The sequence below is a fragment of the Phanerochaete carnosa genome, assembly GCF_000300595.1.
Source record: "Phanerochaete carnosa HHB-10118-sp unplaced genomic scaffold PHACAscaffold_4, whole genome shotgun sequence".
NCBI lineage: Eukaryota > Fungi > Basidiomycota > Agaricomycetes > Polyporales > Phanerochaetaceae > Phanerochaete > Phanerochaete carnosa.
In genome coordinates this window covers 2317054-2343188 of record NW_006767631.1, presented here as the reverse complement: position 1 = coordinate 2343188, position 26135 = coordinate 2317054, and the positions used below count along the sequence as shown (strand labels likewise).

Sequence of the window (26135 nt, the reverse complement as noted above, 5' to 3'; positions counted from 1 at the left end):
ACATGAAAAAGCCCGTTCGAACAAATCTACCCTCCTGACATTCCGGGTGGATCTTAAGTCCCATATTTGCAGTGTCCGCGACCTGGATCGCTCTCGTGCTATCGGGCCAATCATGGGCAGATCCGGATGAATTCAGGTCGCGCCAGGCGGACGGGGTTTTCACTGGGCCTGAGGCCTCGACCACTGCTGCGCTATTTCTCCCTGCGGTCGAATTCCCAATCGAGCTGTCGGCAACACTCGTCTCTGCCGATTCCACTCAAAAGGACCTTACTGACTTGCCATGCGAAATTCTTACCCTGAGATCCTGTTGAAACAAAAATATATGCATCAGGTGCCATGGCTAGACAAGCTGGCCGTGGCGAAAAAAAATTGCTGGGCGAGAGTTCTCAGACTCTGCGTAGCCTACGCTGCTCTAATGGCACGAGAAAGTCGCTTCTAGTGCAACATTTGAAGTGTATGAGAGTGTTTCGACGAACTGAGGAGGATATTTGTGGCTCAGCGAGACAGCTTTCTCACGGTTTATGCCGATCCATAAGGGCTACTGCAGCTCACCCACACCTTCGTCGAACAACTCCCACTCGTTTCTCTGGTGCTCAATACTCTCCACAAACAAGCTGACGTTTTTGCGCGATGCGCCACTCCACCGGCCCCACTGGCATTGAGGACTCTGCCGCCACTCTATACGACCCCCCCCCCCCCCCCCCAAAAAAAAAAAAAAAAAAAAAAGCTCGCTAATTGCCGCAGATGCGGTGCAGGACCAGGACCAGCCACAAATTGTACATCTGCTCTGTCGCATGCTTGAGCTGGGTTTACCGCGTGTTAACATCAACCGCCGCGCGTCGCTGGAGTGACGAGGGAAGGTCAGACCGGTTTCACGAGTACGAGTTTTTCGGACATGCCAGAGTCCAGGATGCTCGGCTCCGGATGGCAGCTCAGGTGCCATTGCTCTGACGCTAGTGCGCACTGTACGACGACCCTGGACGAGGCGGACCGTTCTCTGTGGGCGGTGTCCTGCGCAAGCGTTGACCCGGCCTGTCACTTGATTCTGCGAGCAGCGATACTCGATCTAAATAGCGCTTCCTTCCAGGGGATCCGTGCTGTGAGACAGCAGTTTAAGAAGTTGGAGACGGGCGAGAGAAGGCGGTTGGAACTGTCCCTTGTATTTGCAGGATCTCTGCATCGTACTAGTTAGGCCTGGACTTTCCTTGTGCTAAACAACAGATGAACCTCTCGGCCTGTGTTGGACCAGAATTCTCGTGTATGGCTCATCCTGGGAGCCTATGGTGATGCCACCAATTCCTTTAACGGCTCTCATGGGCACTTTTCTGCCGGTTCTGAATGAAGGTCCCGGAAAAAACTAATCGGGAGGCTTACAAGACGGCCGCCGGAGCTGCACGAGCCTGGCTATGGCGCGTATAAGATATAAGAGTAGAGACCTGAGGACTAGAGTTTCGCCCGAGAGACAATCGGCACAGTAAAAACTCGTTCCCCATTACCATCATCGTCGACGTCGCGAACGGAGAGCTGCCGATATCGCGAGACGTTGCATGATGCATGATGACTTATATTCGGTAGTGATTGGCGCTCTAGCGACCGTTGAATCCTGCGATACAGCTTGTGCTAAGCTCTTAAACCTGCGCAGCTCTGCTTCTGGACCTGATTCACGATCCACAGACCTCTAGAAACATTTTATTTTTTGCACGGTACCCGTAGTGCACGGCATAGTCTGGCTGAAGGGACAAATAGCGATAAACAGAAGGGGGGAGAAATCGCGGCTAATAACAGGCTTCTGGACGTATGGGACATGATGCCGCTCTCCCGTGCAGTATAAGCTACAAAAATATGTTCACCCATTAATATCGACATTATTTGTGTGTCTACAATTTTTGTGGCTTTTTGATGCTCGGGACCCTCTCGATATCGCCCCCCGGGCCCCAGGTCTTCCCCGGCGCGCTTCCGCCTTCGCCAATGCTTACATAATCCGGCACGGGACCGTAAACCGGGCGGTAGGCCGGCGGCGAGCTGGGACTCTACCAGTCTGGCTGGCTGTACGTTTTTTCGGTCACGACCACAGCGATTAGCGAGGCTGGTCACGCCGCAGCGATGTAATGAGCACCCTATACACGAAGGTAGGTGGCGTTCACAATTAGTAACAGCCTGCCCGTGGTGCTCATGTAAGCCCCGCCCTGAGAAAGCCACCGAGGCGATAGTGGGCAGAGAAAGCCTGCTAGTCCTGAAGCTGAAGGCCTGAAAGCCTGAATAATGAGTAAGAGTGCGAGCTGAGTAGGAAAGACAGTGTGCTGACACTGTACAACCTTACAAATATCTTCAAATGCTGCCGCGCTGCTATGTTAAGCTGAGACAAAAACGCTGCCCCCATGGCCGCATGTATGTTCATACTTCTCTTGAGTACTAACTATTTCCTGAAGATGCTGGGATGACAAGAATCTCGGAAAGGAGACGATGGTGTCAAGCATGTGCGGACAGTGTGCTCAGGCAACTTAACGTTGGAACTCTGCGATGGATCAGAAGAAAGCGAGCCCCTGCTGAGCAAGATTGAATTACTTTGTACCTGATGACTCCGGCGCCGAAAACACCTGGCTGTTTCAAGAAACCCACGATCCAGATCTTATTGAGCCCCTGTATGAAGTCCTCAGGATCAGCCCCGGACATGCCAATCTAGGTAACGCCGAGTTCGCGCTGTAACCCCAGCCGGAAGCTGATATGCGCGCCCGGGCGACGTCCATCGCCCGGGTCAAGTGCTGACGATGTAATGAATTCAAGGAGTATAAAGGAGCCCACTCTGCAGGCAAGTGGACGTCACCAGAATCTTGCTTTCCAACAATGTCTTCCACTGCTAACAAGAAGGTCATCCTAGTTATCGGTGCCACCGGTGCCCAGGGCATCGCCGTCATAGAGGCGCTCCTCGCCACATCTGCAGATGGTTCGCCATCCCCCTATGCTGTCCGTGCCTTGACTCGCGATCCCAACGGCCGTCGCGCTAAAGAACTTGCGGCCAAGGGCGTAGAAGTCTTCAAAGGTATGGCAGACGCTATACATCGCGATTGGCATACTGACGATGTCACCCAGGATCTGTGGAAGACTTTCCCACTGTCCTCGCTGCCCTACAGGGTGCCTGGGGCGCGTTCGTGAATACAGACTCATTCACTATCGGCGAGCAAAAGGAAATCTACCTTGGAATGCGCATCTTCGAACTCGCGAAGCAGGCGAAGACTGTCCGCCAATACATCTGGAGCAGTCTTGATTACATCGGCAAGGTACTTCACGCTCTTTCGTCTCTGAGGCATGACGACCCTGACGTTATCATTGTAGAAATCGGGGTACAACCCGAAGTACAGAGCAGAGCACTACGACGGCAAAGGCCGTGTCGCAGACTGGTTGAAAGCACAGCCTTCTGTCGTCAGCGACAGCGACATGGCTTGGAGCTGCATCTCGTCAGGCCCTTACATGGATATGCTGAAGCTCGTGCGTATGTTCGCCACGAAATATTTGTACAGCATTGACGGGATGGTTTACAGCCTATGCTCGGTCCTCTCTTCCGCCGTGAAGACGGAACGTTTGTCTTCGCGTTCCCTGCCGGCGTAGGCCACGTCGCCATGGTATCTCTCAAAGATATCGGCTTCTTTGCTCGCTACTCGTTTGACAACCGTGCTGAGGTCTCAGGCAAGGATCTCGAGATTGCGAGCGAGATGGCCACGCTCGAGTATACCGTCGAGACCTTCAAGAGGGTCACGGGGCTGCCGGCCGTCGCAGTGCACCTCACCGTCGAGGAATGGTTCCTCAACTGGACAAACACCGATGAGCCTGTCGCGCGGGACGGCAAGCACGTCGCCGGGTCAACGACTTGGAAGGATAATTTCACCGCGTTCTGGAACTTGTACCGAGACGACATCGTTCAGCGGGATATGACTTGGGTTCGAAAAGTCAATCCTGACGGACAGAACCTAGAGAAGTGGATGCGAGAGACCCAATACAAAGGGGATCTGGATCTATCCTTGCTGAAGTACTGGGAGGACGGGAGCCGCGTTAGTCTTGATTTCGAGCACATCGCCGCGACTCTAGGAAAGGCATAGATACTGTATGTTTAAACCAGCAAGTTATCCGGCTGCAAGTATCCGTAATAATTATATAATAGCATGCACGCACCAGAACTTAGATGATAGACACCGCGCCGACACTAGACGGCAATGAGTGAACGATTACTTTTCTTTTTCAGGCTTGCATGAAGAGAGGTGATCAATTATTTATTTGTCTGTGTACGCCAGCGTACGACAGACGTCTAAGGATTAATGTTCGCCGACTGTTCTACAGACTACAGGCTGAGCCTGATTCACTCTCCACCACCGGAACATCCATCAATAGACCAAGTCCGCGCAGCTTCACACCACCTTTCCCCTTCGACCCCGGCAGAAAACCAGCACCAGGCTCTGACAGCTGGAGCTGGAACTCTGTCACGACAAGGTCGAGCTCCCGGACCGATTGGGATGGCGTCACGGGGCCCTTGCTCTCGGGGTCGCTCGAGCTAGCGTCACTAGCCGAGCTGTAGCTGCTAGCCTCCTCCGACAAACCGCCAACAACGAATACGTTGGCGGTAGCTAGAAGAGACACGTGCTCTGGAGTTTCCGCGAAGTGCATCGGCGGCGTACGAGGGGGGGCAGCCGCGGCGACATGTTTTGCCGCCTTGCTGTCCGCCATAGCGGACTCAACTGCACTCGTCGCCGGCTCGATGTGAAGACCGCAGAACGCCGCAGCGACGCGTACATTGTCCGTCGCGTGCGCAATCTCGTCGTTCGTCATGAAGAACGTATCGAGATTGATGATAGCCTTTCGGAGCTCGGGGATGGTAATACGCTCCGTCGGCTCGCACACAAAGATGCGACGCAGAATCTTTTGGGCGCCCTCCGAGATTGGGAGCATCTCCCGGAGGTAATTCTCGTGCGACAAATATTCACGGAAGCACGGGTCCGTGGACATAGCTTTGTTCCACGGACTGCGGCTGGTGATTATGTTGACGAGAATGACGCCAAGAGCCCAAATGTCAGAGGCACGGTTGGAGTAGGGGACATGAACAGTCTCCTTTCCAATGCACTCTGCGGATCCAAATAGTAAAGATCAGGCCATATTAAAATCAATGATCGTAACTCACCTGGGCTCATGTAGTATGAGCTACCACAGCCAAACGTCTCACTGACTTGGTTGCAGGTAGCAAGCCCGAAGTCAGTGAGATAAGTCTCCGAGCCGTCCCGCGAGACCAGGATGTTTTCGGGCTTCAAGTCCCGATGGTAGACGCGCCTGCGGTGGCAGGCCTCTACGGCATCCAAGATCTGCAGGAAGACCGACTTCGCCGAATCGTCGTTGCGGAAGTACATCTTCTCATCGACGACTTTCTCGAACAAATCGCCACCAGGGCAATAGTCCAAGACGATGTAGATATTTTCCTTGTCCTCGAATGCGTCATGCATCGAGACGACATTAGGATGATCTGACATCTCGCGATGAGCAGAGACTTCTCGTCTCACTCGCCTGGTAGCGGTAGGAGTCAAGGACTCCTTGTGGAGAACCTTGATCGCTATCCGAGGCGAGGTCTTCGACGAAGAAGACGAGTACGACCAGGCGAGGTCGACGGCTCGATAGACTACTCCGTATGACCCAGACCCCAGCATTTGGATGAGCTGGTACTGGCCGTTGCCAACGACACGGCCAGACATGTCCGGCATAGCAGAGCGAGCAGACATAATAATAGTGGTGAAGAGCTGGTAGTAGTGGATAGAATATGAAAAAGTCAAGTGTGACCGGCGCACTTGACGATGGGTGATGAAAGACAAGATGGATGGGAAGGAACACGTACGAATGCCCCCTCTTATGTGACTTCGCTGCTTTGACTTGTTTGTCGCACAGCGGAAGCTGGAAGACCATATCGGCGTTGGTGATGTTGTCGCCGCTCTGCGGGTCGCAATTCAGGCTGTTTCAAACATCGGAAACGACGATGGGGTAGAAGGAAGGACGGGAAATGGACAACAAGTGCGGAATCTGTGCGGCATTGATAGACGGAAAGCGGCACTGAGTGCACATAGTAGGATGTGAAATGAGGATAGGATGTGACTGATCTTTGCGTTACGTTTCAGACTAGGGCACGACGGAAGACTGTAAACGGTTCAAGTTGGACCGTTGCGCATCAAAGGAGCATAAAGGGGAGCATCAAAGGCAGCTCAGATTTTAAACAAGCTAAACACCACAGTTCATACTGCTCAAAGGAAAAGATGTGGGCGACAGAGGGTCGGCGTGGCATGATGGAGGAGAGCAGGACACTCAAGCGCCGTCCTTGTGGCGCAGGAGCTCAGGCGCTCAAGCGATCAGGTGCGGATACAAGTGCTGTATTTCTGGTAGTAAATCGCCCATTCCCAACGTTCGCCTGGCTCGAATGATTAGAGACCTAAACAATTATTCTTGCGAGAATTTTTAGGCGATATGAATGTTGCACGTTGCACGTTCGCCCCTCACTGTGGGCTGGCTGAGTATAAAATTATCTCATCCTATCCTATTCATATCCAAGCCCTCCCGCTGATCATTCAGTGCTGAGTAAAGTGTCCTGACATTGGTATGCGACAATAGCGGTTTACAGTAAATTTTTCCGCGGGTTAGAGTTTAGTGTATCGCAATCCACGGTACCTTTGTATCTCATTATAAACGGTAGTAAAGCCCTTATTCCCATACAGACTGTTCTGTTGCGAGTCAAAGAAGTACTAGTGGTCTCTGAGGGCTTTGTATGGAATACAATGATTGCTCACTCAAGCACAATTTTGTTGGCGACCAATACAGAGTGAAATAGAGCTCTGCTATCATCACGGCGGTGGTGTGGTGACGGAATGAATAGCTTGGTACTCACAGCATGCAGAATTGTATTTCCATAAAGACGTCGCAGCGGCACCAGCAATTGTTGGCTGTTTGTGTATCACTGAGCATGAATTCTCATTTATCCTAGCACCGGGAGACAACTTACAAAACAAAATATCAATGAAGACAGGATGAGCGATGTGGTTGTGTAAGACCGATGAGACCGTGCATCAGCCTCGGAAGCATGACGGGCTGGATAGATTTACATTACATGGCAAGAAGCGTCCAGTCTGTCCAAACAGCGGGCAGTGAACCTTCACAAGAGCAGCGCGCACGTACGTCCACGCGCCTATTCGGCAATGTGGTGACGCAGGCCCCTGCGACATTTAGGGGATAGCCCATAAGGAACACCGCATCTCCTTGTTAGGGATTGTCAGAGATGCTAGGCAACATCTGCAACATCCGTAACTTCTAACAACCTCCTCTAACATGAGGTGTGGTTTTGCTGATGTGGCGGGGAGCCGGGTAGCATCACATTTCATAGCAACTGGTCTACGTGTTGGAATTGTCAGAGAGTGTGGCCGCAACTGTCAGTTGCCAGCGAGTCGCAAAACTCACGGGGTGAATTACGGCTGCCGAATTACTCCATCACGCATCGTGGATGGCATCAACTCCCACGGCACAGTTGAGGCGCTTAGACCTCGACGGTTTGATTTGGTCCAGGTGCTCCCAGTTTCAAGCTTCACCCAGTGCTCCGGTCCTTGCCGCACCTTTTCTCTTTGTCTCACCAGCTTGCTTGGTTTATAAAGGCCTCCCTCGGCGCCTTGACGGCTCCTTGTACATTTCTTGGACTCCACACCGGACTGTATTCGCCGCAGCACCATCATGACCTCCGAAAATGGGCAGCTTGCGTTTTCGCAGCAGCCCGTCTCTGGCGCAGAGAACCAAAACGAAGACTGGGACCGCTCGATACGGGGTACCGAGGGTACGCGGGGTGTGCAGGGCGAGACACGCAAGCGGACGTTAAGCGACCTGTTGCGACTCCACACAGAGAAGGGGAAGGACTTGGACTTGAGTCCGGAGGAGGCAAATCAGCTAGCAGAGGTCTTGGGCCGCTGGGTAAGCACACATGCAGATAATTCGTAGTTTCGTAAGATTGCTCATCTGACCTCAGATAAATTCTGAGTCATCGCCGTTTGAAGGCGAAGACACGTTCTTCACACCAAGCCAGTCTCAGGATGACTCTGTGTTGCCATCAAGACGTAGTACTGCTGATTCATTCGAGACTCGACCGCGAGGTCAGAGCGAAAGCATGACGGGCTTATCGTCATAACGCTACCAAGGCGAGCGTCGGCAAGGCGCATGCAGCCTTTCACCAAATTTCAGTATGACCCAGCTTTCCTACACGTAAGTTTTCGGCTCATCATGTGCTCAGAACTTATTCACGGGTTGCACAGGCTTCTAGTCGCTCGATCTGCTATATCAATGCTCTCCATGCTCGTTACGACTCTCATGACTTTACGACCTCTCACGACCGCCACGACTCGTCATGACAGCCTACTAGTATACACACCTTTAATTTTAATCGCCGCCTCTTGGCACCTTTTTTACCTGTGCAAGGTTGCTGCTTATCCTACAGTGCGTTGCTTCACTGGGTGTAATATCAGGGTCCCTCTGTACGGATGCATACTATTTGTCCCTTTCGGCATGCTGCACTCTCATAGTCCCTTGTATGCTCTAAACCAGTTGATGCTTGCGTTAAGTCTCCAGATACGCCCCAGTGGACCACCTATTGAGAAACGCACACTAGAGCACTATACAACACCTTCAAGGTTCTCGTACGTTCGTAGCTTTAGCCCATGCAGTGATAAGTGGAACAAAGTGAGGAATAGTGGTTGGTGGTTATGGCAACGCTCGGTACAAACGGTATGTGCTTCGCAAACTTCCAAATTCCAAATTGTACTCCCCCCCCTACCAGGATCATCGCATACATGGAATCGTGCCTGTCAAGCCAACATCTCGGAATACAGCAGAATATACTGCTCGAGGTCGTGGCACCGTATGCCGCGCTAGCTGAACGAATGTTGAAGCACTGCGCCTCAATTTACTGAAGCACGCGCATTCAACCCACATGAACGAGCACCCCACCAACCAATGAAGTAGCATTAAAGACATATTGTGCCCAAAAGGCATGTAGTCGGAAGACCATACACAGTCACGCAAAAGAATGGTTCTCGTAAAGGGGAGGGAGAAGAAAGGAACTGAGCTGAAGCATCCATCTACAGACGTCAATGAGAAGGTCCGTATATACATCCCTATGCTCGTTTAGAGCATCGAAGCGACAAAGCCAAGCGAGCCCAAGGCGACCAAACCAAGGCTGAAGATGCTGCTAGTCATAACGCCAGAATTCGGCTGTGCAGCACCAGTCGGCGAGGCGCCGGCAGAGCCAGTACCAGAGCCAGAAGCAGAGCCAGTGGGCTTGCTAGACGTAGAGCCAGTGCCTGAGGCTTTGGCTGCGCCTGACGCCGACGGGGACGCGGAAGAGATGCTGCCGGAGGGAACGGCTGCAGCAACGTTCGCCACGCTGCTCCACTGGGCGGCGGAGTTGGTGGTGGCATCCCCCTCGGTGTACGGCAGGAAGCTGAGCGCACCACTGCTGTCGAGCTGAACGAGTGCGGTAATCGATGCGGCGTAGTTCGCCTTGGGGTCCTTGTTCGTCGGGCCCGCGAGCTTCTGGGTGGTGTTAGTCTCGACGTTGATGACATAGGTGGCCGAGCCGTCGTCAGGAATGAAGGCGAATTCCTGTTGCACACCGCTCGACTGGAAGAACGAGGCAGTCAGACCATGCTCAGCTGGGAAGGCGCTGCCATCGGGGAGGGGGTACGCTTGGGGCGTGGGCTGGAAGAACGAGACTATTAGACGTTCAGCGAGCACGTTCCGAAAGACAAGAGAGCCGAGACATACAATGAATGACGAAGATGTCGGCTTCACCAGGGGGATTGCCAGGCACGTCCAAGAAATGGACGTGGTTTTGCGCGAGCGCCATGACGGGTTGATAACCACTAGGGTAAGGAGCCATGCCAACGTCCATCCAGGACAGAGCAGAGGAATTGGCGGTGGTCAGACTGCCCATGTCAAGGAATAGCATTTCGTCATTGGACAGAGCGTAGAACACATTCGTGTCGTGGTCGAGAATGGCTTGGAAGTTCGAGGGGTCGAACTTGCCGGTGGTAACAGATTGCGTGCTCCAGGCCTTGGTTCCCGCGTCATAGATGTGAACGGCGGAAGGATTTGAAGCATCGCCGTTCATGACATAGATGGCGTTGTAGAACTGAGCCAAGTAGCAGGTTGTGTTGGCTCCATCGAAGGGCCTGGTTGCTGATTAGTCGTGGCAACGGTTGAAGTACAAGTCAACTCACGGGCGACCGGTGGTCGTAACATCAGTGGCTTGGCCTAGAGCCCACTCAGGGTAAGCACACAAATCTTCGGACAGGATATGAGGTATGTTACTTGCCACTTGCCCAAGCGTCCTGAGTGCCCGCATCCCAATCTTTTCCGCCCAAACCAAGTGCGTATAGGTTAAAGCTGGCATCAAAGACAGTGCATGGAGAAGAAAAGGCGGGCAGGACGAGGTTCAAAAGAGAGACGAGGGTGAGTGTCCTGAGCATGGTGGCAAGATGGTGGTTGAGAGAAGAGATAGTACTACTGTAGGCCTAGCGAGACCGGCCAGCTTCACACTCGGCCCACCACGTGGCTGACACCTATTTGGGGCATGGCGACAGCGCTCGCGCTCACCCGGCTTCCAGAGTCCAGACGTGTCGCTGGCATGAAAAGCTTGTCTGCTAATACGGTCAGTCAATGTCGCCTCTCATGGCGATGGCTCTGCTAATCGAGGTTAGGGGCCAGCTTACTGAAGCTTAAATACGAACCAGTAATTACCGGACAATTCAAGCGCCCGTCTGGAGAAGCGGCTGGCGTTTAAGCTGTAGCTTTGCAAGGTTCAAACCACGGTCTTCACTTGGCTGTCTGCCGTCTTCCAAGCTGGCGAGTCTACTATGTGCTAGACTCTATAGGCACTGTACATACTATTCTCGCTCTTTAAGGGGTTCTCTGCCTCTCTCGGTCCGTCATTACATCAAAGACCCCACCAGTCCCATGAATTGGTCGACCTCGGTTGTCTCCACAGCCTCCTCGGACACAGAACCAACAATTACTATCAATTTTGAATCAGCTAAGTATATCTTCAATGCAGGAGAGAACACGGGTCGTGCTTTTCTCCAGAGCAGGACGACCTGGCGGAAGGCGAAGGGCTTGTTTTTGACTTCTGTTGGCACTCTGCGCGGAAGTGGTCTCCCTGGTCAGACGACCCGTTTATTTCACCCATACTTGGTCTTCTCACTTAACTTCCTAGGACTTCTCATGTTTCTCGCGGATTCTTCGATCACAAGTGTGAACGTCGTGGGACCTCCGGGCACATTACATTTTCTGGCACAGATGCGTTCATACGTGAATCGGTCAGTGCTGTCTCGAGAAGACGCAAAGTATGAAATGCTCACAATGACGAGGATGTAGTTTCAGTCTGTACGTCAATCCCATTGAGGTAGAACCATCTGGCAAACACGGTGGTTTGCAGCCCGAACCCGTTTTTCAAGACGAGAACCTCCGAGTCTATGGTATCCCTCTGTTGACTACACCTGACACCGGGTCCGCTCTGGAAACGGGAAATAAGCGCAAGCGTTCTCCTTCTCCAGACCAGTCCTCCAAGCGTAGCAAATCTTCGGCCCACGAGGCCACGAAAGAATATTCTTTGCTCGAACGCAGCAAGCAAGCCGATTTCAACCCTAGCATCCTTACTGGCGATAAAGCTCAAGAGTGGCGCAAGATGGTCATCAAGAACATGTTCAGTTCAAAGGAGCCGGAACCACAGGTCAACAAAAAAGGCAGAGGCAGGAAAGGCGATCACAACGATGACGGCGCACAGATTCCAGCCCGTGATGACAACGTTGGCAATACGACTTCTTTCGGCCTGATGAGGGGCGTGAATGAACTAGGGGAGCATCGCAGCTCGCAGTTGCCGGAACTCGATGTTCCGAAGATGACGTTCTGCTACGTTTGCATCGGCCCACGTCAAAGAGGAAAATTCGACATCCAAAAGGCTGAAAACCTGCGGATACCTCGCGGGCCTGTGCGGGCTCGGCTGACCAGAGGCGAGACTGTCATGTTCATGGAGGACGATGTCAACGGGGGTCAGGTTGAGAGGACGGTCCGGCCTGAGGATGTGATGGGTCTGCCGGAAGCTCCAAAGGCAAGCTCGTTATTTATCTTCGAGTACAGTGATTAACGAAACACAGGCCGTTATGATTTTCGATGTGCCCACGCGAGACCATATACCCTCTCTTGTGTCCGCATTCGAAACCTCACCGTTCTACAAGAGCTTCCTCGGCCAAGAACACGCCGAAGAACACACTGTCTACTCAATATTCCATCTCTGTGGCGAGGGCGTCCTCGAGGACGAACGCTACAAAGCGCTCATGAACAAGTTCGCGCCCGATGTCTACGTGAGTGCATCGACGACCGTTCCACCTTTATTGCCCTATGTTTATTCCGTCTTTCTCGCAGCACTTTATCTCCTCACGCGAGCATTCTACGAATCCGGTGACGTTCACCAACGCTGCATACAATCAGATGCGGTTGAATAAGCTTGACCCGGAGATGTTCCCCATGCAGAAGTTCCATCTCAAGCCCAACAAACAGCTCTGTGGTGAGACCTCGCATCTTAGTCTCGTTCACATACATTAGCTGACGCTGATCCTTCCAGACATTCCCAGTCTTCCGAAGAACGCCATGTCGATGTACACTAACCTCTGGCTCAACGTCCGGCCAGTTGGTTTGCCTACGCATGGTGAGAGAGCTGAGAATCGCGACCTTTTCCACCCTATCGTGCACTCCGATGCACCTATTGTCATGCCTGACCTTACGTTGGAGGCCTTCGAGACAGCGAAAGCGCATGCAGCGACGGTGCTTGAGGGTCGAGGGAAGAGACCTGGAGATGATGTCATGATCACTCCCCTCGGTACTAGCAGTGCAGTCCCGACGAAGTATCGTAACGGTAGCCTGACTTCCACCTCTCAATCGGTCAAGTCCTGACAGCGTTACTTTTGTAGTGTCTTCTACGCTGATTCGGATACCTGGGCACGGCAATATCATTTTGGACGCCGGTGAAGGCACCTGGGGCCAGCTCGTCCGCCTGTTCGGCGATGACCCTGCTCGCACGGTTGGAGTCTGGCAGGTGCTACGTGATCTTAAGTGTCTCTTCCTGAGCCACAGCCATGGCGACCACCACATAGGCACGGCTAAGATCCTTGCAATGCGACAAAAGGTGCGTATCCAAAATCTCTGCGTGGCATATTGCTGAAATCGTAAGCAGATGAATCCCAGACCTACTCAGCCGCTATATGTTATTGGTCTCCGCTCAATGTTGATGTATCTCCGCGAGTACTGTGAGATCGAGGACCTAGGGCTCGACAGGGACGACGGCACTGGTGTCGAGACGATTCTCTCGGAGACCATCCACTGGCGTGGTCATAACCGCCATTACGATTTTGCACCCTTTATGCCATGGCAGGCCGAGACGCTGTAAGTCTATGCCGTTTCTCTTCAGAAGCTTTGACGAAACTGATGATATTGCAGTAACACGCTCACGAAGAGCGCGATGTGCGATGCGCTTGGTTTGTCTGACTTTTCGACCGTCGACGTCGACCACAGGGTCCGCTGTTATGGGTGTGTTATCAAGCACAGTGACCGATGGAGCATCACGTATGAATGGTTCTCTTACCATAACGAAGCTTTCTTGCTGATTGCGAGCTTAGCTTCTCGGGAGACACAAGGCCAACAAACAATCTGGTTGAAGCTGGAGTGGGCTCGACGCTACTTATCCACGAAGCCTCCATGGCAGACTATCAGCGTCACATAGCCAATGAAAAAGCGCATAGTACAGTTGGTCAGGCAATCGAAATAGGTCGCAGGTACGTCTGCCTTACCTCTTTTCTGCTTCTTGCTCCTTACCGGTCTATCATACAGGATGCACGCTGAAAATATACTGCTCACTCACTTCTCAGCCCGCTACCCCCAAAAGCCGCCACCAGAGCTCAATCCGGCTGCCCCGGTGTCACCAGGCGGCACACCTGCACCTGTGTCGGCACTCGCATTCGATCATGCCTGCGTACGCATTGGCGAGCTAGCGAAGCTTCGCGCGTACTTGCCTGCGATCGAGCGGAGCCTGATTGATGTCGCCGCGCAGGACATAGACGACAATGAGGAGATGGACCCGGCCAAGCTCTCGTGGTAGACACAAAAGTACTCATACATCACATACTTTACATTCAATACTAGACAGAGGTCCTTGCTACCTCAGCTCACTCAAGACGCAACGACGCGGATGATGCTAACGCTGAACGCGGGCGCGGTATAGTCGATCGTCTTTCCAGTCGTGATAGTGCTTGTCTTCGGCACAACAGTGTTCGGCGCTTCAGGTGTGTTGCTCGCGGTCTCTGCGCCTGTGAGGAGCTGCAGCGTACCAGAGCTTGCGACGTCGCTGAACGGGAGAGCAAAAGCAAGCTGTGCGCTAGAGTTTCCGCTATTTGCGATCTAGTTGAGATGCATGAGATTTCGAACAGGCGAATATAGAAAGAACGATATACCTTGATGATGACTTCCAGCGTGGATGTCAACCTGGAGATGCTCCAGAAGACGGTGCCATTTTGGTTGGGCAGTGTGCTCGGCATAAACTCGTCGCCCTGGTTCGTAGCGAAGAGCTAATGGCTACTGTGAATCTTACGCTCATAAGACTAACATGTGATGTCGTGCAATACCTTCTGTGTATAAAAGCTCGTTGAGCGGACTACCGAACCAGCACTGGAGAATTGGATTGAGCTCGCAAAGTGGACCAAGTTCAGAAAATGAACTTACTCGAAGCTGACAAGATCGGGAGTCTGTTTGAAGGATAAGCCACAGGACATAACAAATGGCTTGGGATACATACCCATTGTGTACTGTTCACATGCTGTGCACAAGCGAAACGGGCCTTAGTAGCATCACGAGGAAAACTCATATGGCTTACCTGCAGAAGAGGTGCATAGGATGCCGCGAACACGATATCGCTGTTGCGCTCGAGTCCAGTCATGAAGGCGGCTTCTCCAGACGAACTCTGCATGGTCGGGAAGGTGAGCCTACCGTCCGACGGTGTCCCGAAAAGGTCATTGGCATTGGTCGAGATAGCAGCATACTCTCCCTAAGATTGTGTTAGCATTTGAACTTCCTATGCTTGATGAGCTTATACCTCGAAGTATTTCTGACCATCACGTGCAAAGCTGTCGTAGGAGAAGACGTTCTGCGCGAACCAGCCTGAAGTCTTATCTTTAGAGGGCTTACCGAAGGTGCATAATGCAGTCTTACCTGGAGTTTGGTATACATGCACATCGTATGCCTGTGGGGTTGGGGTCAACGTAGGGTCACCTACGTCTGATGTGGCAATGAAAGCTGAAGTCGACCGAATGTCAGTCGGACTCAAATGGCAGATCCTTGCGTCTGACACCCACTCAGCTGCGGAAAGGCCTTGCTAAGGTTGCCAACGAAGTCTTGGAAACGGTATGGGTAAGTATCAGCAGCGAAAAAGTCCTGGAGTGGGAGTTGGGATCACAGATGACTTGCAGCCAAATTCAAGACAGACCTCGTTTCCAATCTCAACGTAATTTAGTGTAAAAGGCTCAGGATGGCCGAGAGACGCCCGCAGAGCACCTGGCGAGCGATACCCTTGAGACGAGCGAGAATAATCTAAATTACGTGGAAAGCGTACCGGGTGCCGTGGATGTATCACCAATTACGAAGTTGATCTAGGGCATATAGGGATAAGTGACCTGAAGCAGAGCAGCATAAGTCATAACATGCCTGATCAATGGATTGCTGAATGTATGGTGCAAGCTCGTTCTCAGGAAGACTGGTGCCGCCGAGGGAGTAACCTACGAAAAGGAGGTCAACGTTAGCATCTCATAAAATGTCAATAGGGCGCAGTTTCTCACCTGACCATACGGCCATGATGGGTTCCATGTCGGCATCTTCAAAAAATTGCAGGTACTCTAGCAGCCCCAGACCGCTACAAATTCATGTAAGGTCTAGCTTGAAACAGGACACTAGGGCGTGCTCACTCGGTATTAACATAACCCCAGTCACCAACACGGCCAGGCCGGTCGAGCAGAGAGCCTACGGTTGCGTTCCATTGCCAACGAGTAGCAGTAGTCTGACCCTGTGAAATCGATCAATCGCGAGTAAAAGACGTACTCGACACGAAGGACGTACTTCCTGTTTAATGCGTAGTCAGCTATGGTGACACCTTTAATTCCAAAAGCTCTGAATGCTCTGTGCTCACAAGGTTATTGCCTCCTGGGAAACGGAAGAACTTCGGACCCATCTCGACAAGTGTCTACAGAGATGGCTTCAAAATCTCTCCTCTCCATTGCGCCGTATAGTGTACATACCTCAGCTATGTCCATCCGCATACCGTTTGAGCGGCCCTTGAAGGTTGGTGGGAATAGCGAGAACATGGCAAAGTCGACGGTTGTGGTAGCACTTCCGCTCGGCTGAACGAGAACGACAAACTGATTGTTGACATCTGGCGCAGACGTAGTGGGCTTTAACGTCAGCTGGACCTGCTTCCATGTCGTGGCAGTGCCTGAGGCAGTCGTCGCGCTCGAAGCGAGGGTCTTGCCAGAGGCGGAGCGAAGCTCGACTGTGAACTTGACTGACTGGCTGGACGACGTCGGGAACTTATAGTAGAAGGAAGCCGTATACGTCCAGGAAGAGTTCACGTTAATACCTGCACAAGGCGATACATGTGAACCAAACTTTAATCGGTAAGGGCGCTCATTGTTGTACTCACCCCAAAAGCCGGAGTTTGCGAAGCCTGCAGTTGTCGATTTGCCAGGGACGGAAACCTGTAGAGAGTTTGGCAGCGCATCTGACACAGGTTTAGGGTCCGCAATAACGGCTATATTTGCTCCAGCAATGGCACTCCAGAAATCCAAAGCGTCTGATGTTCCTGGAGTGACCTGTTGGAAGGCACGATTCTGCAGCACTAGAGCAGGAGCAGTACGTCGGTATTATACCCCAGAAAGAGGCTGAAGGACATACTCTCGGCGTATAATCCACCATCGCCGCTCTTAAATCTCGTAAGTCAATGGAAATCTTAGCTAAACAGGTTTCTTACGTTCTGGTAAACCAAGTTTAGTCCTAACAACAATACTTCCAAGTGGTGCGGTACTTACGTTAATATCCTGGTAGGCGACGAAGCCAGCGATCAGTACTGCTTTTGCAGATAATTTTTCGCTTAACATACTTCGAACATTTGTCCAACTAACAGTCCAAATCAGTGCTAGGCCACGCGAAGTGTTGCGAAAAAAAACTCACAAAGGGTAGTCGGGATCGCATGGCTCGCAGTTGCGCTGACGCTGACGGTGGTGACAGCAGCCTGACAGACTGCTGCGCCTATACCCAATATTCCAAGGACCCAACTAGACAGAGAATGCATTTCGCGAGTGGTTTCGGGACGTTGCAAGGCAATAGAACCCTCTTCTTATATGCTCGCCTTTGGCTAGGGTTCGTGAGCAAGCATTCGCTACGCACATGCTTAGAGAACGCCTTGAAGATTGTTCCCCGCCAGAAAGTTGGACCAAATTTGAGAACTTACAGATATCTCACACCGCCGACTCAAGCCCGCGACCCCGGCCGGGCCGCGCAAGAAGCAGTGGTTGCATATGAGCAGCGGAGCCGCTCCATTACATCGAATCTGGGTATACACATTTGAGGAAGTCGTGAGGGTAGCGTGACGCATATGGAAGAAGGTCTGTTCATACAACTTGTGCGGTAATACGCACGGGCGCGGTCACCTGAGGCTGTGCAGGACAGAGAAAAATGCCACCGATGATTCTCCTAGTGTTGGGCAAATTCCCTTGCGGAGGAATATTAGGATCTTTGGTGTTGAGAAGTCGTAGAGCAGATGGCGGTTCAGTCATATGTCGACAACTCGAGGCCCTCCAGAAACGTGATGACATCCCTCGCCACCGTCTCGCCCTTTGTGTCTCTCAAAACCTGACCTACACTCCCTCTAAGGTCCACTGTGTCCCTCCCATCTTCTGCCTCGTCCGCGTTACCGCAATCTAAATCCTCTTGCTGGCTCTCCGCAACCTTGTTCGTAAAATTGACATAAAAATTTGTAAAGTCTCTCGCGTTCTCGACGAGCCCGTGCAGCTTCTCCCGATTCGATCTGCCGGGTAGGGCATCGAGCAGCACGGCCTGATTGTACGGGCGGCGCTGTATGAGCAGGCCAATTAAGATGGCCATGTGACCTTGCACAACGCTGTCCAGGTCGTTGTTCGAGGCGCATTGCTGGGAGTAAACGTGGGCGAGACAAGACAGCGCGGGTTGTGTTGAAGCGCAGCGACAAGTGAAAACGCACTCCTGTGTGCCCGGGCAGGATGGATCAAGCGCTACAAAGGAGCGTTAAAACACTGCTCTGAAGGCAAAAGCGCTACGAGAGAGTTACCAATGTGGGATATGAGGTCTTTGATCTCCTCTGTAACCTGAACGAGATTCGTGAGCAACCCGAGAGCGAGGCAAAGTTGGTCCAATAGTGCCGCGGCTCTTTCTTGCTGAGCTTCTTCTGCGTGCTGCGCAATTTGTCCGTCTTGAGGGCCGGATTGAACGAGTGAGGGGCGCTCTCGTTGGGAGATCACGATGAATCGCAGGATGGCAGGCAAAGTCAGCTTGTCGCTGAGAATGCGATCACACCAATCTCGGTTGTCGTGAGTCAAATTGATGAGCACTCGTAGAGCTGATTCCAGGCACTTGTGAGCTAAAGTGATGTTAGGGTCAATCAGACAGCATATACATGGCCACGTACCATTAGATTTATATTCCACGTATTCGTCGACACGAGACAGAGTGTCTGCCGCGACGCATAGAGAAATAAGTGTGCCCGGTAAGTCTTTCTTCAGTTGTAGAATGTTGATATCCTCTTCGCCGTCCGCTCCGCGTGCTAGCAAGCAGCAGTCCGCCAGCCGCAGGCAGTTATCGATGTGATTAAGGGATACCACCTCCATATGCGTACTTGAATCCAATTCCGGTATAAGCGCAAGCCCAGATGTGAATGCGGACACCCTGTCTGGCAGTGGGGCAAGCTCGGATCCGAGGGACAAGACAATAATGGGTAGGTGGTTAGATGGTACCAGAGACGATCGTGGCAAAAGCGCAAGGGTATATGAGAGCAAAAGGCGGTTTGAGATCTGGACTTGACTCAGTCATGATTGCCACTCATCAGGTTGGCAGCTCACGATTTCGCTATTGAGAAATAGCCCCCCTTTCTTGCGCACCATCTTGTGCAGCTCTGTCATCTGTTCGCGAGTCAGCCTTCATCAAACTCTGCAGGGCGAGCGTCGTACCAAAGCCTTCTCCGTTCGTGAGATGCCGGCGCGCTTCAGCATTGGGTCGGTCATACCACACGACATAAGCCATAGAGAATCAGTTGAGCGGTCGAGTTTGTTTAGCATGTCGAACAGCTTGTCCACGAACTCAGGCTTTGAAGAAAGTTCCGTAAGATCAACTGGATCGCGAGCAGCTAATGCTGCAAAGAAAGCCAACGTGCTGTCAAGGACCTGCCGGCTATAAGTCAGAGGCGAGCGGGGCACTTAGAAACGATGACCATACGTGCCTTATCGCCATCGCCCGCACCAGCAGAACGGAGTATGTCCCAGGCCTTGCCCAGAAAATCAGCAGCCTTGGCCCGTCGTGCGAAGTCGTTGTCACAGAGCTTCGTAACAATCTCTAGTGCGCTGCATAGCAGGGGCGGTGAGAAACGACAAGTAGGATGGTTCAATGGCACGCACCTGCCCCTCCGTACAGCAGTCGCGTTGGACAGATCCAGTCCCTCGAACAAGTATCCCATCTCGTCAAGGAATCGCCTCGATTCGCCCTTACTCCTCAATTCGCTAATGCTCTTCAGGTCATTCATAATGCCGGGCGGGAGCTCCCCGTCAATTCGATTCATATTCTGCTCCGAGGAGCGCAGACCGACATACGGATCATCTTCAGAATTATCGACACCCCAGCGCAGACGGAGGTCCGTGTAAGATTCTCGGGGCACTTCGAGATTATCCCCCTGGCTTTCGTCGAGCGTGGTTTGCGAAGGATCTTGATCAAGAGATAGTGTTGGATTCGGCAACGTCACAAGAAACGAGCGCGACTTTCCTGCGTACGTCCGGACACTGGTAGATGCCAGTGCTGGACGGGCAGGTTTGCCCGGTGAAGAGGATAAGATATCTTCCTGGGACTGAGAAACTGCCTTCAGCGGACTACTGGAAGACGGCGAGTCCAAAGTGAGGTCGATGATAGAGTCCGCGCGCGCGAGACCAAACATGCGCGAGGTGCGCGAGATAGATACAGTTTCTTCGGGGGCATCTTCAACATGCGCAGATGGATCGGAGCCCATAATGGAGGACTCTGTGCGAGTACGACGTAGCATGCGCTTCACAATACCCCCGCTCTTCTGCGGAGAGAGAGAAGGTCGTCGCGGAGGCTCTGAGGAGCTAAATAGAGTGGAGAGTGGATCTTTGGTTGTCGGAGATTCAGCCGAGGGGTCGCCGCTCTTGTCGAGAGGGTTGCGCTCACTTGCAGCTCGTCTGAGAGGGCCTGTCGCCTTAAACTGCGAGGCATTGCTTGAAGTTGCGACAGTTTGCCTAACAGCTAGCGCAAATCAGCGTATGCTCAAACACTGGTGCGATTTCGTGTCAAACCAGCGACCTTTCATCGCGCGAATATCCTCCTGAGAACGCGGCCACACTAGTACAAGACGCGACTTACAATCGGGTTTCGTATGATTGCGCGAGCCCTTCAGAGAGGTAGAAGACGCTGGGGCGGCCTGAGAGATCACTTCGACCTGTATCTTTCTCTTCTTCCGCTGTTGACTAGCTTGGGGCGGCTCAGGGCTCCCTTCAGGCGAACTGTCCGCAGACTTGGAGACGGTTCGTCGGCCTCTCCGACTATACGTACGCTGCATAGTAAAGCAGCACAAGGAGAGCGACAGGCAGCTCCAAAGTTGCAATAGCACCCAGAAGAGGAGTTTCTTCGCGTGGAGCCGAGAAAGAAACTGTCGGTCGTCGCTGAGTAGTTGTCGAAGGGGGACTGGTCTAATTCAGGATCAAACTCCCGCCCCGACGACTGCGCATCAATCCCGCCAAAGTAACGCCTAGTCACGGCCTCTCGGTCACTGCCTGGCGTGACGGTTCTCCTTGCTCTCATTCGCACCACACGCAGCGATGGAGTCCTGGCAATCACGCTTTGATTCCTTCAACAAGGGGAAAAGAGTGAAGAAAGGATCCTCGTCGACAACTCTCAGATGGCCACACCCTTCCTTGTTCCTCGCAAATCCAGAAACACTTGCAGAGGCAGGCTTCTACTTCACGCCCAGTGTCGGCAATCTCGATGCCGTGACATGCTTCATATGCAGGAAGGAGCTATCGGATTGGGAAGAGGGAGATGACCCCTTCGCAGAACACGTACGTCGAGGCAGCTCATGTTGCTGGGCGATTGCACGATGCGGGCTGAGGGACGACATGGACGAGGACGGAAAGTGCGTTGTACGCTTCTCTCTTCGCCTGTATCTGACTGTCTCATTTTTCAGCTTTGTGTTCCCAGACCCGGCCCGACTACCTTCTAGCAAGCTCATGGAGAAGGCGCGAGCGGATTCTTATGGTGCGAATTGGCCGCACGACACGGTGAAAGGGCATGGTGCAAACTCGAAGAAGGTATGACGCGTGGGTCCGGTTCCGAACGCGTTATAACGGTATTATTAACGCACATATATTGCTAGATGGCCAAGGCAGGCTTCATCTACAGTCCCCAGGGTCCAGAGGACGATACTGCAACGTGTTTCTACTGTGGTACATCGCTAAGTGGTTGGGATGAAGGCGACGACCCTCTGTGCGTGTCCTACCCATGCCGTTGATGCTCGTGCTAATCTATAATAGAGAGGAACATCGGAAACGAGAGGCCAAGGCTGGCCAGCCATGCCCCTTTCTCGCTTCAGCACAGCCCAAGCCCGTCGGCCGGCCGCCGACCCGTACACAAACCAAACCTTCATCTAAACAAACCACTGCCTCGAAAAAGAAGATGCCTACTCTCCAACAGGAAGATGAAGACTCGCCATTGTCGTCTGATGACCCATTAACCCCCGCAACCACGTCCAAATCCCGCGCATCCACGGCAAGCAAGACGAGAACATCTAGCGTACCCGCAAAGACGCCTGCTCAGAGCTTGCGCAAGTCTACTCGTTCCTCAACAGCTACGAAATCATCATCGCGAGGAACAGCTGGCTCCGAAAATGAGGACAACGCAAGTGGTAGTGAGGTTGGAAAACGCGTTTCAAAGACGAAGCGGAAAGGTGACAAGGAGAAAGAGTCAAATCGCATCGAGGTCATTCAAGAAGAGGAAGAAGGTGACCTTGGTGGTTTTGACACCGTTATGGAGCAAGAGCAAGAGCCAGTACCGGCACCCAAGAAGCGTGGGCGCCCGCCAAAGAAGGCTGCCGCGGCCAAGCCAGCTCGAAAGACACTTGCGGAGGAACAACCTGAGGACGAACAACCTGAGGATGAGGAAGAGAACGAACCTGCCGAGAGGGCGACACACGGTGGGACGCGTTCCAAGACCAAGGCGAACGTTGAAGACGAAATAGACTTGCTTGCAGAATCTTCGTCAAAGAGCAAATCTTCGACCAGACCCAAGACACGAAGTGCACCCGCGGCCGATAATAGCATGCCGCCACCCCCTGTACCGCCCAAGCGAGCCAGCTCGTCCAGGTCTGCCTCACGGCACGTCGCACCTGTCGAGGAGCCGGAGCCGGGGCTGGAGCCGAAGTCGAAGCGAACATTGATGTCAAAAGTGAAGGGGAAAGCGAATTCACGGATGGAGGAGTCTGATGATGAGCTCGCTGCGTCTCTCGAGGATGATGAAAGCATTCCTGCTCCGAAGAAACCTAAGCAATCGCCGATAGCGAGACCCCTTACTACGACGAACGGCACACCTGCTAGGCAGCCAGGAATGGATCAGCCCAAAGCCAGGTACCGCAACAGCAGTTCCACGTCAGATGATGCAGGTTATGCCACTGCAGAAGTCCTCGAACCAGGGACTATGCAAGTTGATCCTGAACCCGACGGTGTGCAGCTGGCTGAAGGTACCCGCAAACGCTCATCTTCCTCACTCAAACAGTCCGAAACACGAGACACAACTGCCGCACGTCCCAACGGCGCGTCATCTGATCAGCTTACGCGTGGAAGCTCTGTGGACAACAGACGACCTACGTCCCGGGCAGGTAGCGTTCGACCCTTTGCAAGGTCATCGTCACGGCCTGCCGGCAGCCTCGCGATACGTCCATCTTCAAAGATGGGTAACGAGATCGTCGATATCAGCGATTCGGATGACGAGTCTTTTGTCAAGGTTGCGTCAAAATTGTTGAAGACGACGAACGGAGTGGTGAAGGTGGAGAGAGATGAGGCGATGGCGGTCGACGAACCAGAGGCGGCCAAATCGATACCGGTGCCGCAGCCTTTCGCGCAACAGAAACTACCGAGCAAGGCACGCCAGAGTAAAGCCACAGGCAAGCTCCCGAAGTTCCAGGTCGAGATCGTCGTTCCACCGCCGCCGACCAGTACGCCCCCCGTCCAATCTGATGTGGAGATGGGGGACGATGTGGCAACGGTTCAGCGCGAGCCATCACCTCCTCAGCCGGTCGTCGAAGAGCCTGTGACGGGCCAACCCGCGGAGAGCGCCCTAGGCAAACGCACGAGCCCAGCGACACCTCCGCCGCGAACGCCATCACTGCCTCCTACCGATACTGAAGCACCGAAGCCGAAGAACAACGCTCCTGCGTTGCCGAGTTTCGACGAGGATATAGAAGCCGAAGCTAAGGCCGTGCGGCAGCCTGCGCTATCACAGACGGACGGCGAAGATACCTTTACGTCGTTCACACCGCTCCTGAGCATGCTTTCCCTCCAGCGAATCACGTCACTTACGGAGGAGGAGTGCGACATGACGCTCGAACAGTACATCCGCCGCGAGATTGAGCGCGAATACGAGCAACTCAAGGCCGACGGTGAGCGACGCATCGCACTGTTCCGCGAGAAGGCGACCGAGGCGCGTAGGGCCATTGAATCTGCGTGATTCATCGATTTCTCTCGGACGATTTGCTACCTGGACTTGCGCTTTGACACTGCTCTCATCACCACACTTTGTCTTGTTGTCTGTATTCACATGCCTTATCTGTATAGAAGCGTCGCAATCGCAAGTAATATGGTGTGATTATGTGTTATTATTTCAATTACGCTGCTCAGCAGCATTCTGAAGGACGTCTAGGGGTATAGGCAGGTACGGGGTATGTTTACACGGACCAGCCGAGTAGACTTTAAGCTAACATCGTCGCCAGGAAACGCTCTGCTGGGCTCTCCTGCAGCACAGAGAGCTTCCCGTCTCGGATCGCCAACTTTTCGCCAAAACCGCCGATAAAATGATCGTCCACCTCGGCAGCGATATCCGCCTTCCCCCTCTCTTCGTGAACTGGCTCGTCGCACAACGTGCTTCCGAGCGAGAAGAGCGTCGAAGACGACGACAGTACGTCGGACGGCGTGGACGGCGTGTCCACATCCCAGTCCGCGTCGGGGTCAGGGCTCCCGAACAGGTATCCGTCGTCGGGGAAGTGGTGGATGTCGTGGATGGCGATCTTGCTGCTGCTGCTGCCGAGCTCGGGCGTCGCGAGCTCGAGGATGCGAGGCGTGTACGCCGCGGCAGCACAGCGCGCGTTGGGGTTTGCGCACGCGACCTCGCCTGCGCTCATGAAGAGCGTCGGCATGCCGAGCACGCACGCGCGCAGCTCGGCGATGCTGATGCGCTCGGCGGGGTTGAACGTGAACACGCGGGCGAGGAGGGCGGCGCACGGCGCGGAGAGGGGCAGGAACGACGCGAGGGCGTCGGACGCGCCGAGGAGGAACGCGGCGAAGTGCGCGTCCTCGGTCGTCGCGCGCCGCCAGGGGTTGCGGCCCGTGAGCATGTTGCAGAGCACGACGCCGAGCGACCAGATGTCGCTCAGCTCGTTGTAGAACGAGCCGAAGCTGTGCTCTTCGCCGATGCACTCTGATGGGGAGGCTGGGTTTCAGCGCATGTTCTGCGACTGGTGCAGACAAGAGAAAACTCACCTGGACTCATATAATATGACGAGCCACAGGCATGGTTCGTGCTCAGCGCCTCATCCGTGGCGAGGCCGAAATCGCCGAGGTGTACCTTTGTGCCGTCCGCACTGACAAAGATGTTCTCAGGCTTCAGGTCACGATGGTACACCCCGAGATCGTGGCAAGCCTGGACGGCGTCTAGGATCTGCACGAAGGCGCGCTTCACCAGCTCGTCGTTCTGCGCGAAGATGTGGCGCTCGACGATCGCCGTGTAGAGATCGCCGCCCGGGCAGAAGTCGAGGATGAGGTAAATGTGCTCATCGTCCTCGACGACGGCGTGCAGCGGGAGAACGGCGGGGTGCGCGCCGGAGACGAGCTGGTGCAGCGTCGCCTCGCGCCGCTGGCACCGGCCCTCGGGCGTCCAGTCCGCCGCCTTGCGGAGCACCTTCACGGCGTACTCTCGCTCGGCAGAAGGGTGTGCGGACGACGATGAGGACGACGGGGAAGCGCCGTCTGACTCCAGACAGCGAGCAAGATATACGACACCATAAGCACCCTCGCCAAGGATCTCAGTGAGCTTGAGCTGAAGACGACCAGCGTCGACAGTCTTGCCCACCAAGTCCGAGATGGAAGGGCGAGAGATCTCAGAAAGCATAGTAAAGTCTCAAAGGCAAGATGTAGACTTTGAGGGATGGTGGATGGACAAAGTCAAGTGTTGTTGGCCTTCCCGAGCGCATATCCCTTCAATTTATGTCCTTTAGCCAGGCTCAGCGGATCGTCTCTTCTCGTATTACTGTTTGGCATGGTTTACCGTCTTCTCCTACCCGTCCCCGAGGGAGTGAGCATTAATGACCATTCAGTCTCGATAACAACGCGGAATAGCGGGACTCTCGTATTCCGCAAGCGGTCTCGATTCGAACGTTGAGGCTAGTCGCGACCAACAGTCTTCAGCCAGATCAATGCGTGGGAAGGCTGTGACGGGTTACCACCTGCCTAGAACGTGATGCTAGACCCTGT

General features: G+C 53.5%; 9 protein-coding genes across 9 annotated transcripts; 5 read left to right on the top strand and 4 right to left on the bottom strand.

Moving 5' to 3' along the window:
- Positions 1–2844: 2844 nt before the first annotated feature.
- On the top strand, positions 2845–4094 carry PHACADRAFT_91806 (uncharacterized protein; the record flags this gene model as incomplete). Its single annotated transcript, XM_007394697.1, has 4 exons — positions 2845–3040; positions 3091–3278; positions 3334–3486; positions 3540–4094. The coding sequence occupies 4 exons, from the start codon at positions 2845–2847 to the stop codon at positions 4092–4094; spliced, it is 1092 nt and encodes a 363-aa protein (XP_007394759.1).
- Positions 4095–4271: 177 nt separating this feature from the next.
- On the bottom strand, positions 4272–5756 carry PHACADRAFT_141955 (uncharacterized protein; the record flags this gene model as incomplete). Its single annotated transcript, XM_007394696.1, has 2 exons — positions 4272–5111; positions 5168–5756. The coding sequence occupies 2 exons, from the start codon at positions 5754–5756 to the stop codon at positions 4327–4329; spliced, it is 1374 nt and encodes a 457-aa protein (XP_007394758.1). The 3' UTR covers positions 4272–4326.
- Positions 5757–7609: 1853 nt separating this feature from the next.
- Positions 7610–8530, top strand: PHACADRAFT_254323 (uncharacterized protein). Its single transcript, XM_007394695.1, has 3 exons — positions 7610–7974; positions 8030–8262; positions 8313–8530. The coding sequence occupies exons 1-2, from the start codon at positions 7741–7743 to the stop codon at positions 8186–8188; spliced, it is 393 nt and encodes a 130-aa protein (XP_007394757.1). The 5' UTR covers positions 7610–7740; the 3' UTR covers positions 8189–8262; positions 8313–8530.
- A 194-nt stretch (positions 8531–8724) lies between these two features.
- On the bottom strand, positions 8725–10540 carry PHACADRAFT_254322 (uncharacterized protein). Its single transcript, XM_007394694.1, has 4 exons — positions 10370–10540; positions 10275–10308; positions 9820–10226; positions 8725–9767 (listed from the first exon to the last, which is right to left on the bottom strand). The coding sequence occupies exons 1-4, from the start codon at positions 10521–10523 to the stop codon at positions 9181–9183; spliced, it is 1182 nt and encodes a 393-aa protein (XP_007394756.1). The 5' UTR covers positions 10524–10540; the 3' UTR covers positions 8725–9180.
- Positions 10541–11582: 1042 nt separating this feature from the next.
- PHACADRAFT_254321 (uncharacterized protein) lies at positions 11583–12445 on the top strand (the record flags this gene model as incomplete). The annotated part of the gene is made up of 1 exon (XM_007394693.1): positions 11583–12445. A coding segment is annotated over exon 1 (455 nt), but the record flags the coding sequence as incomplete, so codon positions are not given.
- Positions 12446–13264: 819 nt separating this feature from the next.
- PHACADRAFT_254320 (uncharacterized protein) lies at positions 13265–13507 on the top strand. Its single transcript, XM_007394692.1, has one exon. The coding sequence runs from the start codon at positions 13283–13285 to the stop codon at positions 13493–13495; it is 213 nt and encodes a 70-aa protein (XP_007394754.1). The 5' UTR covers positions 13265–13282; the 3' UTR covers positions 13496–13507.
- A 407-nt stretch (positions 13508–13914) lies between these two features.
- PHACADRAFT_208092 (glycoside hydrolase family 51 protein) lies at positions 13915–17525 on the bottom strand. The gene is made up of 21 exons (XM_007394691.1): positions 17317–17525; positions 17246–17262; positions 17175–17183; positions 17041–17068; positions 16790–16984; positions 16389–16726; positions 16280–16333; positions 16192–16212; positions 16059–16156; positions 15933–16006; positions 15738–15872; positions 15584–15687; positions 15453–15531; positions 15310–15393; positions 15194–15258; positions 14975–15145; positions 14897–14917; positions 14824–14846; positions 14727–14769; positions 14556–14669; positions 13915–14502 (listed from the first exon to the last, which is right to left on the bottom strand). Exons 1-21 carry the CDS (start codon positions 17435–17437, stop codon positions 14275–14277), a joined length of 2022 nt encoding a protein of 673 aa, XP_007394753.1. The 5' UTR covers positions 17438–17525; the 3' UTR covers positions 13915–14274.
- Positions 17526–17655: 130 nt separating this feature from the next.
- On the bottom strand, positions 17656–21080 carry PHACADRAFT_172620 (uncharacterized protein). Its single transcript, XM_007394690.1, has 7 exons — positions 20764–21080; positions 19791–20646; positions 19607–19736; positions 19347–19559; positions 19239–19298; positions 18452–19190; positions 17656–18395 (listed from the first exon to the last, which is right to left on the bottom strand). The coding sequence occupies exons 1-7, from the start codon at positions 20957–20959 to the stop codon at positions 17914–17916; spliced, it is 2676 nt and encodes an 891-aa protein (XP_007394752.1). The 5' UTR covers positions 20960–21080; the 3' UTR covers positions 17656–17913.
- Positions 21081–21184: 104 nt separating this feature from the next.
- Positions 21185–25888, top strand: PHACADRAFT_141944 (uncharacterized protein). The gene is made up of 4 exons (XM_007394689.1): positions 21185–21532; positions 21584–21707; positions 21773–21882; positions 21930–25888. Exons 1-4 carry the CDS (start codon positions 21219–21221, stop codon positions 24115–24117), a joined length of 2736 nt encoding a protein of 911 aa, XP_007394751.1. The 5' UTR covers positions 21185–21218; the 3' UTR covers positions 24118–25888.
- Positions 25889–26135: the final 247 nt, after the last annotated feature.

What these genes read in the sequence shown, in the direction of transcription:
- PHACADRAFT_254323 (XM_007394695.1), top strand. Translation starts at nt 7,741, where the DNA reads ATGACCTCCGAAAATGGGCAGCTTGCGTTTTCGCAGCAGCCCGTCTCT. An exon ending in CAGAGGTCTTGGGCCGCTGG is followed by an intron (nt 7,975 to 8,029) that starts GTAAGCACACAT and finishes ATCTGACCTCAG; the next exon opens with ATAAATTCTGAGTCATCGCC.
- PHACADRAFT_254322 (XM_007394694.1), bottom strand. Translation starts at nt 10,523, where the DNA reads ATGCTCAGGACACTCACCCTCGTCTCTCTTTTGAACCTCGTCCTGCCC. An exon ending in GTTACGACCACCGGTCGCCC is followed by an intron (nt 10,227 to 10,274) that starts GTGAGTTGACTT and finishes ATCAGCAACCAG; the next exon opens with GCCCTTCGATGGAGCCAACA. An exon ending in CGACATCTTCGTCATTCATT is followed by an intron (nt 9,768 to 9,819) that starts GTATGTCTCGGC and finishes AACGTCTAATAG; the next exon opens with TCTCGTTCTTCCAGCCCACG.
- PHACADRAFT_254320 (XM_007394692.1), top strand. Translation starts at nt 13,283, where the DNA reads ATGAATCCCAGACCTACTCAGCCGCTATATGTTATTGGTCTCCGCTCA.
- PHACADRAFT_208092 (XM_007394691.1), bottom strand. Translation starts at nt 17,437, where the DNA reads ATGCATTCTCTGTCTAGTTGGGTCCTTGGAATATTGGGTATAGGCGCA. An exon ending in TCCCAGGAGGCAATAACCTT is followed by an intron (nt 16,213 to 16,279) that starts GTGAGCACAGAG and finishes CGCATTAAACAG; the next exon opens with GAAGTACGTCCTTCGTGTCG. An exon ending in ATATGCCCTAGATCAACTTC is followed by an intron (nt 15,688 to 15,737) that starts GTAATTGGTGAT and finishes CACGTAATTTAG; the next exon opens with ATTATTCTCGCTCGTCTCAA.
- PHACADRAFT_172620 (XM_007394690.1), bottom strand. Translation starts at nt 20,959, where the DNA reads ATGCAGCGTACGTATAGTCGGAGAGGCCGACGAACCGTCTCCAAGTCT. An exon ending in TATTTCTCAATAGCGAAATC is followed by an intron (nt 19,191 to 19,238) that starts GTGAGCTGCCAA and finishes AGTCAAGTCCAG; the next exon opens with ATCTCAAACCGCCTTTTGCT. An exon ending in AGACCTCATATCCCACATTG is followed by an intron (nt 18,396 to 18,451) that starts GTAACTCTCTCG and finishes GCTCCTTTGTAG; the next exon opens with CGCTTGATCCATCCTGCCCG.
- PHACADRAFT_141944 (XM_007394689.1), top strand. Translation starts at nt 21,219, where the DNA reads ATGGAGTCCTGGCAATCACGCTTTGATTCCTTCAACAAGGGGAAAAGA. An exon ending in GACATGGACGAGGACGGAAA is followed by an intron (nt 21,533 to 21,583) that starts GTGCGTTGTACG and finishes CTCATTTTTCAG; the next exon opens with CTTTGTGTTCCCAGACCCGG. An exon ending in GATGAAGGCGACGACCCTCT is followed by an intron (nt 21,883 to 21,929) that starts GTGCGTGTCCTA and finishes AATCTATAATAG; the next exon opens with AGAGGAACATCGGAAACGAG.